Source organism: Entamoeba invadens (genome assembly GCF_000330505.1).
Source record: "Entamoeba invadens IP1 unplaced genomic scaffold scaff_1105074726367, whole genome shotgun sequence".
Taxonomy (NCBI): domain Eukaryota; phylum Evosea; order Mastigamoebida; family Endamoebidae; genus Entamoeba; species Entamoeba invadens.
This window is the reverse complement of record NW_004440445.1, coordinates 275,109-292,546: the sequence shown is the minus strand read 5'-3', so window position 1 is coordinate 292,546 and position 17,438 is coordinate 275,109. Positions and strand designations below refer to the sequence as shown.

General features: G+C 36.3%; 11 protein-coding genes across 11 annotated transcripts; 5 read left to right on the top strand and 6 right to left on the bottom strand.

Annotated features, from left to right (window-relative positions):
* Window positions 1-327: 327 nt before the first annotated feature.
* Window positions 328-1,584, top strand: EIN_152480 (hypothetical protein; the record flags this gene model as incomplete). The annotated part of the gene is made up of 1 exon (XM_004257994.1): window positions 328-1,584. The coding sequence occupies one exon, from the start codon at window positions 328-330 to the stop codon at window positions 1,582-1,584; it is 1,257 nt and encodes a 418-aa protein (XP_004258042.1).
* Window positions 1,585-1,830: 246 nt separating this feature from the next.
* On the top strand, window positions 1,831-2,868 carry EIN_152470 (hypothetical protein; the record flags this gene model as incomplete). Its single annotated transcript, XM_004257993.1, has 1 exon — window positions 1,831-2,868. The coding sequence occupies one exon, from the start codon at window positions 1,831-1,833 to the stop codon at window positions 2,866-2,868; it is 1,038 nt and encodes a 345-aa protein (XP_004258041.1).
* Window positions 2,869-3,041: 173 nt separating this feature from the next.
* Window positions 3,042-3,737, bottom strand: EIN_152460 (hypothetical protein; the record flags this gene model as incomplete). The annotated part of the gene is made up of 1 exon (XM_004257992.1): window positions 3,042-3,737. The coding sequence occupies one exon, from the start codon at window positions 3,735-3,737 to the stop codon at window positions 3,042-3,044; it is 696 nt and encodes a 231-aa protein (XP_004258040.1).
* Window positions 3,738-4,046: 309 nt separating this feature from the next.
* EIN_152450 (GTP-binding protein YPTM1, putative) lies at window positions 4,047-4,791 on the bottom strand (the record flags this gene model as incomplete). The annotated part of the gene is made up of 3 exons (XM_004257991.1): window positions 4,047-4,474; window positions 4,559-4,688; window positions 4,726-4,791. The coding sequence occupies 3 exons, from the start codon at window positions 4,789-4,791 to the stop codon at window positions 4,047-4,049; spliced, it is 624 nt and encodes a 207-aa protein (XP_004258039.1).
* A 748-nt stretch (window positions 4,792-5,539) lies between these two features.
* EIN_152440 (hypothetical protein) lies at window positions 5,540-7,475 on the top strand (the record flags this gene model as incomplete). Its single annotated transcript, XM_004257990.1, has 2 exons — window positions 5,540-5,906; window positions 6,019-7,475. 2 exons carry the CDS (start codon window positions 5,540-5,542, stop codon window positions 7,473-7,475), a joined length of 1,824 nt encoding a protein of 607 aa, XP_004258038.1.
* A 48-nt stretch (window positions 7,476-7,523) lies between these two features.
* EIN_152430 (protein tyrosine phosphatase type IVA protein, putative) lies at window positions 7,524-8,154 on the bottom strand (the record flags this gene model as incomplete). The annotated part of the gene is made up of 2 exons (XM_004257989.1): window positions 7,524-7,686; window positions 7,727-8,154. 2 exons carry the CDS (start codon window positions 8,152-8,154, stop codon window positions 7,524-7,526), a joined length of 591 nt encoding a protein of 196 aa, XP_004258037.1.
* Window positions 8,155-8,508: 354 nt separating this feature from the next.
* On the bottom strand, window positions 8,509-9,474 carry EIN_152420 (hypothetical protein; the record flags this gene model as incomplete). Its single annotated transcript, XM_004257988.1, has 1 exon — window positions 8,509-9,474. The coding sequence occupies one exon, from the start codon at window positions 9,472-9,474 to the stop codon at window positions 8,509-8,511; it is 966 nt and encodes a 321-aa protein (XP_004258036.1).
* Window positions 9,475-10,620: 1,146 nt separating this feature from the next.
* EIN_152410 (hypothetical protein) lies at window positions 10,621-11,226 on the top strand (the record flags this gene model as incomplete). The annotated part of the gene is made up of 1 exon (XM_004257987.1): window positions 10,621-11,226. One exon carries the CDS (start codon window positions 10,621-10,623, stop codon window positions 11,224-11,226), a length of 606 nt encoding a protein of 201 aa, XP_004258035.1.
* Window positions 11,227-11,857: 631 nt separating this feature from the next.
* On the top strand, window positions 11,858-13,168 carry EIN_152400 (beta-amylase, putative; the record flags this gene model as incomplete). Its single annotated transcript, XM_004257986.1, has 1 exon — window positions 11,858-13,168. One exon carries the CDS (start codon window positions 11,858-11,860, stop codon window positions 13,166-13,168), a length of 1,311 nt encoding a protein of 436 aa, XP_004258034.1.
* Window positions 13,169-13,367: 199 nt separating this feature from the next.
* Window positions 13,368-15,626, bottom strand: EIN_152390 (actin-6, putative; the record flags this gene model as incomplete). Its single annotated transcript, XM_004257985.1, has 2 exons — window positions 13,368-15,451; window positions 15,518-15,626. The coding sequence occupies 2 exons, from the start codon at window positions 15,624-15,626 to the stop codon at window positions 13,368-13,370; spliced, it is 2,193 nt and encodes a 730-aa protein (XP_004258033.1).
* Window positions 15,627-16,781: 1,155 nt separating this feature from the next.
* Window positions 16,782-17,426, bottom strand: EIN_152380 (HMG (high mobility group) box domain containing protein; the record flags this gene model as incomplete). Its single annotated transcript, XM_004257984.1, has 1 exon — window positions 16,782-17,426. A coding segment is annotated over one exon (645 nt), but the record flags the coding sequence as incomplete, so codon positions are not given.
* Between the last annotated feature and the right edge of the window lie 12 nt (window positions 17,427-17,438).

The following is a 17,438-nucleotide window of genomic DNA, read 5'->3' as shown; positions in this document are numbered from 1 at the left end:
TATTTAAAGATTTGTACAAGACTTCGTTACATAAAGAACAGACATATTCTGACGAATTTTATGAAGAAGAGTCTGTCCAAGTCTCTTTGTTTTAATTGTGTATTGTTTATGAATTATTACTGGTTATAATTTAATAATTATTTAATTAATTAATAATAAATAACAAATTTAATAGTTATTATATATCAAACCATTGTAATAGTTTTCTCAATGAAGGAATGTTTCATATTTAAAATGATATTGTTTTTTAATTAAAGAACTATACATTATAGTAAAAATCAACTAAGAATTGACGTATTAAAAATATAGTTTCAACTAGTAATATAGATGAAGAATAGCTTTTTAGAAGACATCCATAACGAATTGACAGAACTCGAGTCTTCTGTGGGGACATCTAAAACTCCACAAGTCAATGAAAAATCCACAGCATCTATAGAATCGATTCTATCTGATTTTGATACCATTGGGACTGTTGATTTTACTGATGACTTATTTTCAAAGAACAAAGAAAGTCTTGCAAGTAGTCGAAAGGACGAAGTGAGTTTTTCTGATCTAATTAACGTGCAAAGTGACGCGACTGTTGTTCACTCGGAAGACGGTACAAAAGAATTGACACAATCGCCTCTTCTCTTGGATAGCGATACACAACCAACAACACCACAGCCTTTGCTCAAATCACGTTTAAAAGAAGAGTCTGTCATTATTGACGACGAAAAGGTCCAAAGTGTTCTGAATATATGGGACTCACTTGACAATGACGTGGTCAATAAGGATCAAAGTGTCCCGTGGTACTTGCAACACGTTCAATTTGTGAAATATGAGAAGAAACAAGAAAGCGTTTTAGACCGAATTAATGAACGATTTGCAGACTTGAATTCACAAGTCGACACCCTCTGGAAATCACTTTCGCAACCCAAAAGTTTGAAACCAGAAACTCAAATAATCACCGCAAAGAGTCAACCCCAACTCGTTGAAACTACTGAACATCACGAAAAGGTCGAAACTCGGAAAATAGAAGACCCACTCGCAGAAGAATCAACTGAAAAGGTCGAAGTACACACCCCAAGTGGTATTAATATCTCAAGTAAACCAAAGTTTCAACCACCAAAGAGTCCACACGAAATCACTGAATATCAAAAGAAGCTCACGGGCGATGGGTACATCTACTTGTTGTCTCATCAACAACTCGAAGACCTCTTAGGAAAGAAATTCTGTTTCCCAGGACTCATCCTCCACGACATCATCTTAAGATTCATTCCGGAACAAGCCGAGTTCTTCTTAACTAAAGGATCAAAGTCCGACTTCGACACATTACCGGAAAATATGGACAACGGGTCAAACGTGTTTGTCTTTGCACTTTCAAGAAACTTCTATGTCGTCTACATCGAACAGTTTGATGAGTATTATTTGGTCCCTAATAACCCGATCGTCATCCAAAATGCAAATGTCAAATATATTAAATATTGCGAACTCAATAAAATGGCTGCTTTGACAACGCAATTGGACTCCGTCACTTCTTACCTTTCGAGCGTCGACAAGAAGATGGGAGACTCTATTTTGAATTGGGCTAAAAGTTGGTTCTAGGTGAACTAAAGTATAATTAAATGATTTTGTTACTATAACATATAGAAAATGTTTTTATGAAGCTTTTCCACTTATATACGAATGAAAAAGAATTGGTTTGAAATTCGAAAGATTTATAACTGGTAAATAGTCGCTAAGTTTGTCATTAATACAATTCAACAAACGACTAATTAAATAAGTTGCGTCGAAAATGTTACATTTCAATTGAAAAACTCGAATGAAAAAGACGAATAAATAAAATAAACAATGGATTCCGCTTTAAAAGCGATACGTGCGTTTGGATTACCAAGTGACACAATAATCACTCCATATGGAGATGGTCTTATTAACACCACGTTTCTCGTCACTACAATGACATCAAAATACATTCTCCAAGAAATTAACACTAAAGTCTTCCCCGACGTTGTTTCGCTTTGTAAAAACAATTTAATAGTTAGCAATCACTTAAAAAAATACAGTCGATATACTGTTATTAAATACGTCGAACGTATTCCTGGTATATGTTTTGTAGAAGTCTCGGGGAAATACTTTCGGATGTCTGAGTTCATCGAGTCCTCTTCCTCACCAATTGACTTACATTCAATTGAGTTGACTGGAGAAGCATTTGCTGAATATGAAGAAATATTGTCAACACTCTCAGAAGCTTTATATAATGTTATTCCACATTTCCATGACCTTCGTGTTCGCCTTTCTCAATTGGATGAGAGTGTCTCAGTCAATTACCAAAATCGATTATTAAAAGTTACTCAAGAACTTGAAATTATCCATTCATTTCGAGATGAAATGATGTCTCTCCAAGAAATGAAAGATTCTGGCGCTCTCCCCATCCGTGTCGCGCATTGTGACACCAAATGTAACAACGTTTTATTTGACAACAATGGCCGAGTGAAAGCAATCATTGACTTGGACACAACACAAAATGAGGCAATTTTGTCAGACTATGGAGACTTTCTAAGAGTCGCCGCAAACACTGGAAAAGAGGACGACATGAATTTAGAAAACGTCAATTTCAATTTCGACGTGTTCAAAAGTTTCACTAAAGGGTATCTAACCCACTCTCAATGGTTGACTCAAATCGAAAAAGAGACTTTGGCACCCGCTGTCTTGTTCTTCCCTTACATGCAAGCTGTTAGATTCCTTGCAGACTATTTAAATGGAGACACCTATTATCACATAGACTACGCCTCTCACAATTTAGTGCGAACAAAGGCTCAACTCAAGCTCTTTTTATCGGCTCGAAAGGTGTATCCAGCGATCCAAGCAACGATTGCTCAATACTCATAATTAATAGTTATTTTACTATAAAATTAATCATATAATTCTGTATTAAAATCTATAGTTATTTTACTATAAAATTAACGATACAATTCTGTATTAAATTTTTTAATAAAAAAGCCATAAAATACTGATACTGCAATCAAGACGTGTGTGAATAGAAAGCATCAAAGAGTGTCGAATTATCTTCTGTAGTGTCTGTGTTCGCTTCTGCTTCTACTCCTCCTTCTGGAGTGGTGTCTGGAGTCGCTTCTTTTCCTGTATCTATCTCTGCTATCACTTCGGCTTCTGCTGCGACTTCTACTTCTTCCTCTTCGGTCGTCTCTCTCACTGCTTTTCTTATAAAACGAAGGCGGAAATTCATCGTACGACGGGATATGATAGACGCAGGGAAACTGTGGTGGTGGAAGCGGGGGTTGTTGGTATCCTCTCATTTGTTGACCCATCTGTTGTGGGGGGAGGCCTTGTAAAGGTCCTCCGACCTGTTGAATTGGTATTTGAGGGTTGATTGCCAATTGTTGTTGTTGTGGAGGCATCTGAGGAGGGCCTTGTTGGTATTGAAAAGGAGAAGGGTAAGTCTCGAATTGTTTTTGATACAAGTTCGCTTGTTGCGTCGGTTGCATTTGTTGTGGGACATTTTGAGGGACTTGTTGCTGAAGGGATTGGTGAGGGTTGACATTACTTTGGAGGTGTGAAGTACTTTGGGAGGACGAAAGTTGTGCTGGAGGTATTTGTGAAGGGTTTTGTTGTTGTTGGAGTGATTGCCTAGGCTTTTCGTAAGCATATGGATCATCATGAGTATCATAAGGTTGATTCGAGTATGGATTTTGAAAATTTGGATAAGAGGTAGTACTATAAGGATTTGGGGTAGGTTCCATCTCACTCAAGTGATTATAATAATTTTTAGTTTTATTTTCTATTTGAGAATTTCCTTTTCAAAAATTTTCTGAAAAAAAAATGAAAAACATTTTAGAGGGGTGAGTTATATTTTGTTATTCTATTTGTCACAAAAAGAGGAATTCTGTGCTTCAAATTTAGTGAGTAATGAAAAAAAAACTATCCAATTATTATATTATATTCTTTCTATATATATACTAGTACTTTGATGAATAATAGTAATAGTATACTTTAATATAATATATACTATAATATAGTAAAAGAAGTAAAATGAGTTCACCACAAATAAGTTAGCAACATCCACCACCTTCTTTTGTTTGTTGTTGTCCTTGTGGGTTATTAAGTGGGACAATAGATGGATCGGCCTTCTTGTCTGCAGCACCGCCAACCTTTGAAATAATGGATTGAGTCAATGCGTTGAAGACGTCATCTATTCCACTGCCATCTTTTGCTGAGCACGTGAAGGTTTGAACACCACCAAGTTGTCTAGCAAGTTGTTCGACGGCCTCTTGTTTAACAGCAGCGTGATCCATCAAATCAGTTTTATTCCCCACAAGGATGATCACTGGGGGATCATTCTCTGTTCTATCTCTGACCTCAGTAAACCATGAAGAGACCTTATCAAATGATGCTCTGTCGGTGATATCATACACAATCAAAACACCTTGTGTCCCTCTATAATAACTAGCAGTGATGTTTCTGAATCTATCTTGTCCGGCTACTTGTTATATCTTTCCTCTTCAATGTCGACTCGACCGAATTGAATCAACACCTCACTTCAAATCGTTCGATATAAACAAACCAGTATCCCATAACTGCATCTTCACTGTTTTGTTCCCTACTTTGATCACCTTCGGTTTGAAGTCCACTCCAACGGTGGAGATATAGACAGGCTCAAAAGTGTTTTCACAAAATCGTTGCATGATGGCTGTCTGTCCGTGAGTGACGTGTAAACGAGATAGAACAAACCTTCCCAACACCGGATTCACCGATGATAAGAATCTTGAAAAGGTGGTCGTAATTTCCACGAGACATATTCTGATTTTCGAGATGGGCTGAACATTTTTTCTCAAAGAACTCAAATAATGTTTTTCTTTTTTTATGAGTTATAGACACAAAGGTATGGCGAAAAGATGGCATTTCTCGGGTAACTTTTCTCTGTTTTTTTTGTGTACCAAAAATGTATATTGTTTTCATTTTAGTATTTTAATGGTATTTTTTATTAAAATATATATTGATTTATTTATCATAATGAAGTTGTGAGAATAATTCAGTCATAAAACAAAGTCAAAAAATAATGAGATAATATGGTTTTATTTACTATAAATTATTATTAATGGTGTTTTTTATAATCTTATTAATAATTTTTGTTAATAGATTAATAAACTATTGTTTTTTATTACTTTCTATATAAAATAAATATATTTTTAGTTTTGTTTATTATTTTTTATTAATATTGTAATTAACTAATAATTTTTTTTTATTTAAAAATAATCAAATAATATAATTATTATAACATTTATAATAAAAATTATTATTATATTCAAACCAAAATTTAACAACTTTTCTCAACCAAATCAAAACACAACTAAAAGACGAAAACTATAAATATAGTAAAAATAGTAACAATTAGTTACCTTAAAAAGCTTAAAGAAGAATATTACAATATACTTTCTATAAATTCGGTCATATTCAGTCATCAAACGGGTGATTTTATTACAATCTCATTTGTTGAATTTGAACGAAAAGTTTGAGAACTATAGAATTTGAAAAAACAAAACCAATGTCAAAGAAACAACCAACGATCCCCGTAAAGAATGACGCCCCTCGTATTATTCTTCAAAACGAACCAATTTTACTCGAAATTGAGAAAAAGTTAAACTTAGCCCCTGGTTCTCTTCGTTTTGAGTCACAAAAATATATCACATGTCCAAGCGATCCAACAAAGCTTAAACAAGTCAGTCCCTTTCTTAAAGAACAATTCAAACAATTCGTCTTTTTTACTGTCAAAACTCAATATGAAACGAACGTTCAATTGGTCCTTACACATTACCTTAATCTGCAAGCAAGATATCCAAATCTCTCTGATCTAAGATTTGCTTTGTTGAATGACAATGAAGCTCGACATCAGTGTGAGTTCTTAATATATGGTTTGTATTTTAGTAATTGTTCTTACTATAACAATTACTATTAATTAATTAAACAATTACTATAAATTGTTTAATTAATTACTAGACATTTCAATGAGTCACTAACACACAGGAAAGAAACAACCATCATTGGAAAAGATCAAGGGAATGATCGCTAAAGACTCTTTGAACTACTTTGAGGAATTTACAAAATTCACCTCACACCCTCAAATAGTTCAAAAGAACTATTTTAAAGTATTTAACTTGGTGGACCAATACTTCTTAACAACTATCCCACAAGATTTCAATGAAAACACGATCCCACAAGTCTACGGACTCAAAGGGAATATGAAAGAGTTTAAGAAAGCAGTGGAGAAGATTGAGAATGAAACGTTTGAAATTGTTAAGATCAAAACGACTCACCCCATTGACGAAGTCACAAAATTGTACTTCGACGAGCAGTTCTACAATTTGTTGAGTAAAGTGATGAAAGTGTTACCATCGTTTTGGTGTGTTTTCATACAGTCTGGGAAGACCAATGTTTGCGAGTTACATGTCGAAAAGCAATTCACTGCAAATTTGGTGTTACTCTTATCAGCATTTTTTGAAGGTGTGCAACAAACTGTTATGCATGAGAATATCAATGACGACGACTATGTCAAATTTAAACAATACGCAACAGACCATCCACTTCCGTATAATGCGTCGTACACACTTACTAAGACCAAAACAAAGAAAGAGGCCAAACAGAATTTGGTCTTTGTCATTACAACAAATCAAGACATCAACCCCGTGTGCCACACCGATTACAAAGAAAAGTTTGTCGACTTCTTCTCAATTTCTTTGACACGACAACCAACTCCACCACTCCCACAAAACGACATTTCCAAAGCGATAACCGCAGATACTAACTTTGAAAATACACAACCACCCGTCCCTGTTATGAGACCTTCATTACCACGGATAACATATTCTTTCACTGTTAATGAAGAAGCCGATAAAAAAGAACGATTGCAAAAGAAGGAGAAGAAAGAAAAACAAGAGAAGCTCGAGCAAGAGTCAACCGAAAAAGAAACAAACGACATTGAAAACAAAGAGGAGAAAGGTGATGACAAGAAGGACGACTTTGTTATCACAGACAATGAAGTTATATCACAAATCTCAACCATTGACGATCTGTTCGCTACAGTCGAAGAGCAACGCCCACCTGTAGCGCACCGACCCGTCAGAGCTGGGACTCGTAAAGCTCCAAGTAAGAATTTGATCAACAAACAGAAGAAGATGCGTACCGAGACGACTTCAAAAGATGAGAAAAACAATCCGACGGTAGTGTTACCTGGGAGTACTACTCCTGAAGTTAACACGAAAGACAAAGGTAAAAAGGACAAAGACGTCAAAAAGAAAGGCAAAGATGCGAAAGAAGATGTCGAGCCACAAATAGCGCCCAAAAAGATCATAGGAACGGGGATGGGTGGGATGGTTATTACACAAGCCGATTTAAAGAAGCAATTGTCGAAGAGTGGCTCTGTCCCCGCAAAGAAGAATGAAGAGAAGAAAGACGACAAGAAAAAGGATAAAAAGAAGAAATAACACATAATATACCATTCATTTTATTATTTTCGTTGTGTGGCGTGTCGCTCAGACAACTACACATATTCGTTTTTGGTTTGGAACGTATGACTGAATAAATCTCGACTGAAGCACATTGATTGCTCCACTCCGCTTCTTTCGAATAAATTTGATTGCATCGGAATTGTCCATCCCAAGCTCTATAAGAGCTATAGCTATAAGTGTCGGCGCTCTACAATTTGAGTACAATTCATGTGATTGATCGAACAAACCTTCCTATCCCCGAGAGGCAATGAACTCCTAAAGTCACGTTATTCGGGTTCATTTCATTCGGAAATATCGTCCGCACTATTCGCATGAAGTCCGAGATGATCCGAGACGAGGGGCATCCCTCGTCTTGATACACCAACTCGTGAATCGCAATTTTGTTGTTCGTGAGTTTCTTTTTGTCATAAGACGGGTGGCAGCACCGAACAACATCAGTCACGTTGTATCGCTTCAACTCCAATATGTAGTTGTCGACATTGTCGTCCGTCGGAGAGTCGAAGATTAAAAATCGCATTGTGTTATACTCAATAAGTGACGCGGGGTTGCTCAGCTTTGAGACTTGGACCGTTTGAAATGGGATATCTGCTGATGGTGCTCTATGGATAAGTGAAGCGACTTGATTTTTGTCGTTAGTGTTTCCTATCAAAGCCATTCTCTTTCCTTTTCCAGTTACCTTTGAATAGTTTTCACGGTTTCAATATGGTCTTTACCATTCCAATACAACAAATAGTATTTTACTAGTAAATTAAATCAACTATTGCAATAGAATTACATTTGTTTTGAAGAAAAGCACAAGAAAAATAAACAGTGCAAAAATTATTACAAAAATGAAATAATTTTCGAAATCTCCTCTTGTGGTTTTAATTTTTGTTTATTATCAATTTGTATCCCAAGAATATCAAAATTTTGGATGTTTCTAAACCTCAAAATGGTAAAAGAAGACGATTGAATTGGTTAAAATATGATTATGCACACTTTCTTAGAATTATAAGCATCATCGTTCTCATTATAAAAATCCCGTGTACATTCTTGTCGTGTCAACACTTGATGTCATTTTCACAATATTTTCTTTTTTGATTCCTTTGAACGATATGGCTTTGCTACTTTCTTGTGGAAGCGGAGCAATTGGTGGAAAGAATAACATGCTCTTTCTCTGTTGCATGTGACCGTTTCCTGCTGGCGTCTCCGAGTTACTTGTGGACTCAGTGACAGAGTCTTCTCTGCTCAGTGTGTTTCCTTTTGTGTGGCTCATCATGTCCATGATCTTCACAGCCTCGGATGTCGTCTTTGGATACGCAACACCCGCAGACATCATGGCGTCGACACCATATGATGGAACTTCCGCCAATTTCATATCTCCAACACCATCCTCTATCTTCGTTTCGAGCTTTTTGATCCTTGAAATCTCGTTTTTAAAGACTCTCACAATGTGCCCGATCTTTCTCCCCTCCTCAGTCAACGCTGCAATGATTTCGTCATCAGGCTCTTCGACGTTCGAGTACTCGTTGAATCGATTTTTGAACTCTTTTTGTATGTCGATTGCCTTTTTGAAGAAGTTTTCGTCGCATTGGAGTTGATGGTGTAATTGCAAACTTCCATTTCTGAGTAAGTTGCTTCGTTTTAAGGGCTCTTTGCACAGTTCATGAAACTCGGACATCGTTTGGAGAAGTTTTCTGAAATCGGCTGGAAGTGTTTCGAAGATTTCATTTGTCGAAACGTCTTGGACGGCAAGTTTTTGTGGCTGAGGTAGTTCTACTTTGTTTTTGACTGGGGAAAGTCCTTCTTTTGGTTTACAGTTGGTCTCGATATCAAATGGAAGTGCTGGAGTCTGTGTGACTGACGTTGCGTCTTTGTCGTCGTAGTCTGGTTGTGTGAGGGGAGGGAAGTTGACTCCTTTTGTTCTGTAAGTTGTATACAACTCTTTGTACAGCTCTGTATTGTCATAAGTCATAACTAATTGGATGAAGTTCATGACTTTTAGTTGAGCTAATGTTGGCTTGGACTTGAAGAGACCGACCAATTTCTGAATAATCAGTTTGTTTGAGATTCATTTTAAAAAGATGACAAGTAATCTCGTTGTGATTAACTGAGAAGAAAAGATAAAATCTCATTGAATCATTTTTTCAATGAAAAACCCAAGTAGCGGAATAAACGAACATATAAGGTAGGAAAAAAAAAGGAAAATCAAAAATTGAAAAAGGCGCAAAATGTTCGCCAAAAAAAACAAACGCCAAGCTGAGCCATCTTGTCGAGACTCTTTACAAATTCTTCGTCTTGAATCAACATGACAAAACCACGCACTTTAATCACTAGGTACTCAAGAAGACAAACACAATAATACACCTCAAGAGATGGAATAAACCGAAATGGGTGTGACTTTAGTTTGTTCAGAAGCTGGAGACGCAAAACCAAGCAGACCTGTTCGTTCTTCCTTGCTGCATGGACAATTTTACCAAAAAGGTTAATATTTACGGAAGGGTTGTGGTCTGCGACTGCGTTGTCAAGTAACGTGCTTAAAGGTATTGAACGCTTTGACATTTCACGACAATGTTGTCTTACAGTTCACAACGAGTTTGAGTTATTTTGATTGGCTGTTTTTAAAAACACGAAATAAACAGCTAAAATGTTTTTCTTATTTTCTTCTTAGTTTATAAATAAACAAAAAAAGAAAATGAATCTTAACAACGCTTAAATTCAATAATTATTACATTTTTTGGATGAAAAATACAATCAATCATTTTCGTCAAGTTTTTCCCTCATAATCCAATCAACTACAAATCCATTCCCACTTTTGTCTAAAAAAACACCCTTTTTCCCCGTATTTGCAGCAACCCTTCCCATCCTTATTATGTCTAAACACGAAAACTCGGTGTTATCTTCTATTTGATTTATCATGTAATTGGCATGTGTGGTATTTACTTCTCCACAATACCCCAACCAATCACTCCCAAATTTGATGCCATTCCCCAACGTGACTTCTTTCTGATTTTCGTTCATATTCATTTTACAGTTCATAAACAGAAAACAAAACGAAATCAGATTGTGAATGTGTGATTGAGTTGTCAAAGTGTCGCTCTGTGAATAAAAGGATGGAAATTAAGAGGAAGACCAATTGAAAATGGAAACACTCTTATTATGTGCATTTGTGATGATGACAACAGCAGATTACATCAAGTTGTATGACGACGGCGACTTCTATGAGGGATTTGAGGTTGTCAATCCAGACAACTTGACTGTTGGAATACAAGACAAAGACAGATCGCACTGGGAAGTTGTGACAATGTTACCTGGTGACAAGATAGTGTTCACAACAAACGACAGCGTCTCAACAACAGTCCAAGACAAAGACAAAACGTACAAGACACTCAGATTCCACGTCAAGTACGACAACGACGACTTGAACAATATCCCACTCAATGTTAAGATATTTAGCACTGCATACGACTCATTCAACGAGACCACCATCAACAACACAGCTGGTTACACAATCAAGGTCAAGAAAAACAAGAACATGAAGGCGTACATCAAACTTGACCAATTCAACTTGAATGGTGAGGTCTCAACAATCATCTTCACAAGAACTGGCGACTCAACAACTTCTGTCAACTTGATGTTTGACGAGTTGGAATTGGACACAAAGGGCACCGAGACAGACTCGTATGAGAACAGTGCATCGTCTTTGTTGATTGGTGTGCTTTTCTTTGCTATTGTTTTGACTTTCTAACTAGTTTTGTTAGTTTATTAACCATTGTTTATTCCAATACAAATATAACATGTTGTAAAAATGTTTAAATAAGAAACACAACTTATAAAAGCTATCAACTGGTGCATTTAATAAAATTGAAATAATAATATATTAGTTGTAATGTCGCTCACTTGATGTCATTTAAAATCGACTTAAATGATACTATTCTATCACTTAATAATTGTAAACTAAGAAATAATAATGTAATAAACTTGATGAAAATGAATTTATAACACGAGGAGTTACAAACTCGTATACACTTTATTTTATGATATTCATAGTTGCTTATGTGTTTGTTAATTATAAATTATCAAATTATAGATTAGAGTTATGATATGTGAATATGTGGTTTACTAAAATGTCATGAAACTTCTATTCGTTAAGAAAAACACATTCAAAACAAAGAAAAGTATCCAAACATTTCAATTGTTTTTTTTCTTTTTTTTTTCAATAATAACTTAAAAATTCTAGTTTAATAAATTGGGAACATTACATTATAGGAAAAATGAAAAGAAAAAGAATAGCCAAAAAAGTTCGACTGAAAATTCTTTTCAAAAAATCAAAGAAAAAATGAGCTATAAAACGCCACTTTATAACGAAGAATCACACAATGATTGCATTCGTAGCACTCCTCTCAGTCGCATTTGCGATTGAAGTCAACTTGATGATGCCACTTGACACTGTTAACTCCAATGGTGTCAACAACCAGGGACAACTTCAAAACGATCTCAACAAGATCAAGTCAGCGGGTGTGGCTGGTGTCATGTCTGATGTCTGGTGGGGACTTGTAGAGACTTCGCCAAAGACTTACAATTGGAATGCCTACAAGACCTTAGTCTCTATGGTGAAGAACGCTGGTCTTAAGTTCCAAGCAGTAATGTCGTTCCACAAGTGTGGTGGTAATGTTGGAGACTCTGTGACTATTGAAATTCCACAATGGGTCAGAAACGCTGGCGCTTCCAATGACGCCTTCTTCAAAGACGCCGAAAACAACGTCGCCAACGAGTACATTTCATTTGCTTATGATGACCAGAGCATCTTCGAAGGAAGAACCCCAATTGAAATCTACAAAGATTTCATGGCGTCTTTCAAACAGAATTTCCAGAGTTACATCGACGACGGAACACTCAATGAAATCCAAGTTGGTATGGGACCATGCGGTGAGACAAGATACCCGTCATATCCACTCTCTAGATGGAGCTACTGCGGTATTGGAGAGTTCCAGTGCAGCGACAGCAAGTCACAGGAGAACTTGAAGAACGCAGCAAACAATGCTGGACACTCCGAGTGGGGACACAACCCAACTAATGCGGGTCAGTACAACTACAAGCCACCAACATCAACTGGTTTCTTTGGAAATGGAAACGACAACTACCAGAGCGAATACGGAAAGTTCTTCCAACAATGGTATTTCGACCTCTTGTTAAGTCACACCGACAAGGTGTTGTCTGCAGCAAGAAGTGTCTTTGGCGACAACTTGGCACTTGCTGGGAAAATCAGTGGAGTTCATTGGTGGTGGACTGACAACAGCCACGCAGCTGAGATGACAGCGGGCTATTACAACTCTAATGGAAATGACGCTTACAAAACATTGTCAAATACCTTCAAGAAAAATAACATCAGATTCGACTTCACTTGCCTCGAGATGTCGGGCACAGACTCTAACTGTGGCAGTCAGCCAGCTAATCTTGTCGACCAAGCTTTGAACGCTGCATCTTCAGTTGGAATTGGGAAGTGTGGAGAGAACGCACTTGAATTGTGTGGGTATGGTGGATGCAACACTAATGGATTCAACCAAATTGTCAATAAGGCCAAACAACACAACCTCAATGCCTTCACTTACCTTAGAATGACAAGAGGTCTTCTTGATGATGGCAACGCCTGGGGGCAATTCTGCAATTTTGTCAACTCAATGAAATAAATTAATTTTTTTAGTTATTTATTTATAATATCTTTTTCTATATTATAATTAAAAAATTAATTAAAATTTATATAATTTTAATTACTTTAAATACAAATATTTTCAAACATTTAATGGTTTGAAAATAATTAAAGAAACTTTTAAATATCTTAATTCACAATAAGAAATTTCAAATCAAATAAAAATGAAAACGACTTGATTAGTTGTTGGTATAGTAGTCTTTTGTGCAGGCTTCCTCATCCTGGAGCGAAGTCATCCCTCCAAGTGTTGAAGCACCAGCCCACGCCAAGTACTTTCTGTTCTGATGGACCATGATCTTGACATCCCTTCCGTTCATTTTATTTTCGTCCAAAATCACTTTAAGATCCTTCTCAATCCGTTCAGGAAGACCTGGGAATAAAGTTGATCCACCAGCCAATACGATGTGTTGGAGCAATGGTCTTCTCGATGTCAATGGGCATTTTTTGATTGTATTAAAGATCATCTGTGAAAGACCCGGAGTATCCAAACCAACCTTTTCGGGTTGGAAAAGTGCTTCAGGGCATTGGAATCTTTCTTGGTAGAATTTGCTTGCCTGTTTATTACCCGGAATAGTGAATTCTTTCATAGACAAAGTTGCTTTCTTCTTCATTTCGGCGTCGTAGTCCAAAGCAACGTAACACACATTTTCTTTGATTGCTCTGACCAATTCCATCTCTTGTGATGTTCTGTAAATGTATCCACATGTTCTTAAGAGTCTGGACATGTACTCAGTAAGACCTGAGACGTTTCCTTTGATCTTTTCAATAGCACTGTCAATGACATACCCATCAACTGCTGGAACTATTTGCATTCTGTTCCCAATTTCAACAACAATACCAGTCTCTTGGCCTTCTGCGTACAATGCCATCAAAGCTGGGTTGACGATCTTCAAGAATGGAACATTCAAATCATTGAACATGATTGTTTTGATTCGATCAGTAGCAGCTTCATTCATATTTGGAAGTTCAGTCATGACCACTGGATGTGTAGTTGGATCACATCCGTTTAACTCGACGTCGTAGATATTCTGAATGATGGCTTCAAGACCATCCCAATCAGTGTCATTTCGTGGGTCAAGTGGCCATATAAGTTTACTGTTTTTATCAATGGCGTCATACCCAAACAATTTGGTCTCGTTACCATCTTCATCTTCTTCAACAATATAACACGTTGGAATAACTTTTCTTGGTTGCTCTTCACCAGCTGCTCCAATTTTAATAAACGAACTGCCACAATCAAAGACCAAAACTGCGTCATCAGCTAATTTGGTCAAAACACTATCAGCCTTCGCCGCATTTTCATGCGCAAAAAAGGCGGACTGCGCTATCACCATTTTCTTCTTGTTGGTTTTCTTCTTTGTTGTTGTTTTAACAGTGGCTGCTGGGGCTACTTCGTCCGTCTTGGTCTCACCCATTGTCGGTAATCCACCCATAGCTGGCATGCCCATACCGGGTAATCCACCCATACCACCCATCGGCGCACCTCCCAATCCTAATCCTCCAGATGGAGCTCCAAGCCCAAGACCAGATGATGGCGCACCAAGGCCTAATCCACCTGAAGGCGCTCCTCCTAATCCTAAACCTCCAGAAGGGGCTCCTAATCCAAGTCCAGATGAAGGAGCACCTAGACCAAGTCCAGTGGGTGCTCCTCCTAATCCAAGTCCACCAGTTGGTGCACCGAGCCCTAATCCAGTTGGTTGTGCTCCTAATCCAAGTCCTCCGGATGGAGCTCCAAGTCCAAGACCACTTGGTTGTGCTCCAAGTCCCAATCCAGTTGCCTCTTGAGGTGTCTCTTTTGGTTTCTCTTCTTCAGCCTTTTTAGCAGCTGCTTCTTCCTCTTCCTTTTTCTTAGCGGCTTCTTCTTCAGCTTTCTTTTTGTCGGCTTCTTGTTTCTCGTATTCAGCTTTTTCTTGTTCTTCTTTCTCTTTGGCTTCAGCTGCCGCTTTCTCTGCAGCTTCCTTTTTTTCTTTTTCTTCTGCTTCTTGTTTTGCTTTCATTGCAGCTTCTTCTTTCTCTTTTGCTTCAGCTGCGGCTTTTTCTTGTTCCTCTTTCTCAGCCTTTTCTTTCGCTTCTTTCTCTTTGGCAGCTTCTTCCTCTTTCTTTTTGGCTTCTTCGGCATCTTTCTCTGCTTTTTCTTTCTCCAATTTCTCCTTTTCAGCAGCTTCCTCTTTAGCTTTTTGTTCAGCAGCTTCTTTTTCTTTGGCTACTTTTTCCTCTTCTTCCTTTTTGGCTTTGGCTTCAGCGGCTTCCTTCTCTATTTTTTCTAAATTGTTATTTGATGTTCTGTCTTTTGTAAAATATTAAATTAGTGGTTTCAAAAGTTACAAACGCTTATCCTCTTCTTCTTCATGTTTGTCCTTCTTAGTATTCTTCTTGTCTTTCTTGTCCTTTTCTTCTTTCTCGACCTTTTCTTTCAGCTTTCCAAAAAACTTCTTCATCTGGTTTTCTAGTCTAGGATCTCCAAAAAACACCTCCTCCACGTAGTAACAGTTTTACGTATTAATTCTGATATAATTTTAGCTTAAACTTTATTGTTGATTTGATATAACAAAATTCGACCTTTTCGCCACATCCATCTTTATGCCCCTTTTGTTTTAAATAACATTTAAATTTCATTAAAAAACGGCGTTTTAAGCTTAATTGTTGTTTTGTATTTAAAATAATAGTAGTTTATAATCCTTTTGGTTACTTTCATAAAAATGTTATTTAAAAAATTTTTTGTTTCATTGTATATTCCAAGGGTGACAATTTATTTCTTATCATAAAAAGAGTTCATAATATGGAAAATAATAATTATACCCGTTAAGTTGGCCTTGAACCTCAAATTCAACAGGATCTTTCGCCAAATCAAATTCTCTGTTGTTTCAAGTAATTTTTCCTTTTTTCATATCGGCGAATACATCGGTAAACCAATTTTATTAATTTTAAGAATAGTAAAAAAATTAATAAAAAGGAAAATATCTACACCATTATCACAATCTTTTTCATTTCAAGTTTGCAATATTATTGTGCTATATTTTACCTTATGTTACATTAAGTTATCGGGATGGTTTATCACAGACTATCAAAAAATATTCAACCAAATACAATGTGAATAATTAGTACTTCCCAAAAGTACTATTTAAAATTAATGTACGTTTTATTATTATTAGTCGTATTAGTTGTATTTAATAATGATATAATTAAGCTCAACCATTCTGTAAAACATATTTTAATAAGATAAATTCAACGAATTTTTCGGTACGAGTTCAATTCACAAAAAAAAATTAATTAAGTTAATTAACTATCGAGAAATACATCAAAGCTTTTTATATATTTCAAGTTCATATTTTTAAATTCGTAAATATGAGATCCAATTTCTTGATATGTCATTTGAGTATTATCAATTGTATCTTTTCGTATTTATTTGGTTCTGCTCCTCATAACAACAAGATTTACAAACATTAATTTTATAATTCTTAAAAAATAATCATAACACATTTAATTGATTAATTTACAATGTATAAAATATCCAACTAATTTTAAAGATATTTATTTTTAATTCAAAATTTGAACGACGAAAATAAAACTTAATGGTCGCGCTTTAAATGAAATTAATCCTCTTCGTAACTATCATCTGAGTTGTTGTCACTTTCGTCTTCGTCTTCTTCGTCTTCTTCTTCGTCTAAATTATTTCTCTCGTTGTACGTTTTCATCTCTTCTAAATATTTTTCCGTAGCTTTCTTAGCTTTGTCCAAATACACTTGTTTATCTTCTTCTTTCATGTCTCTCCATATCTCTGCCGCTTTTTTAGCAATTTCAGTAATTTTCAATTCTGGAAACTTTTCCCTGAACTCTTCCCTGTGCTCATTCAAAAACATCAGATAAGGTGTCATAGGTTTTTTTGGTAGATTGGGGTCTTGCTTTGTAATCGCAAAACTTTGACCAACCGAACTTATTGTCTCGAGTTTTGCCAATCCTTGTTGTGACTGGTAAGAGACTGAACAAATGGGGTTTTGTATATCTAATGGTGTTACACCGAAATTGTTTTTTGGGCTTTGATGAAATACACCGACACTCATTGGTTGGATACCACTATTCAAAAATGGTGGTGCGTTATTAGTCATAGTGTTGGTCATCATATTTCTTTGTCTCATCATAAGGTCGTTTTCCATATCAAACACCTTTTCGCAGTTGTTCTTGGTGATATTTTGTGGAGATTCAGTGGTATATGTACAACTCTTACAGTCTTTAAACAACACTTTTGACTC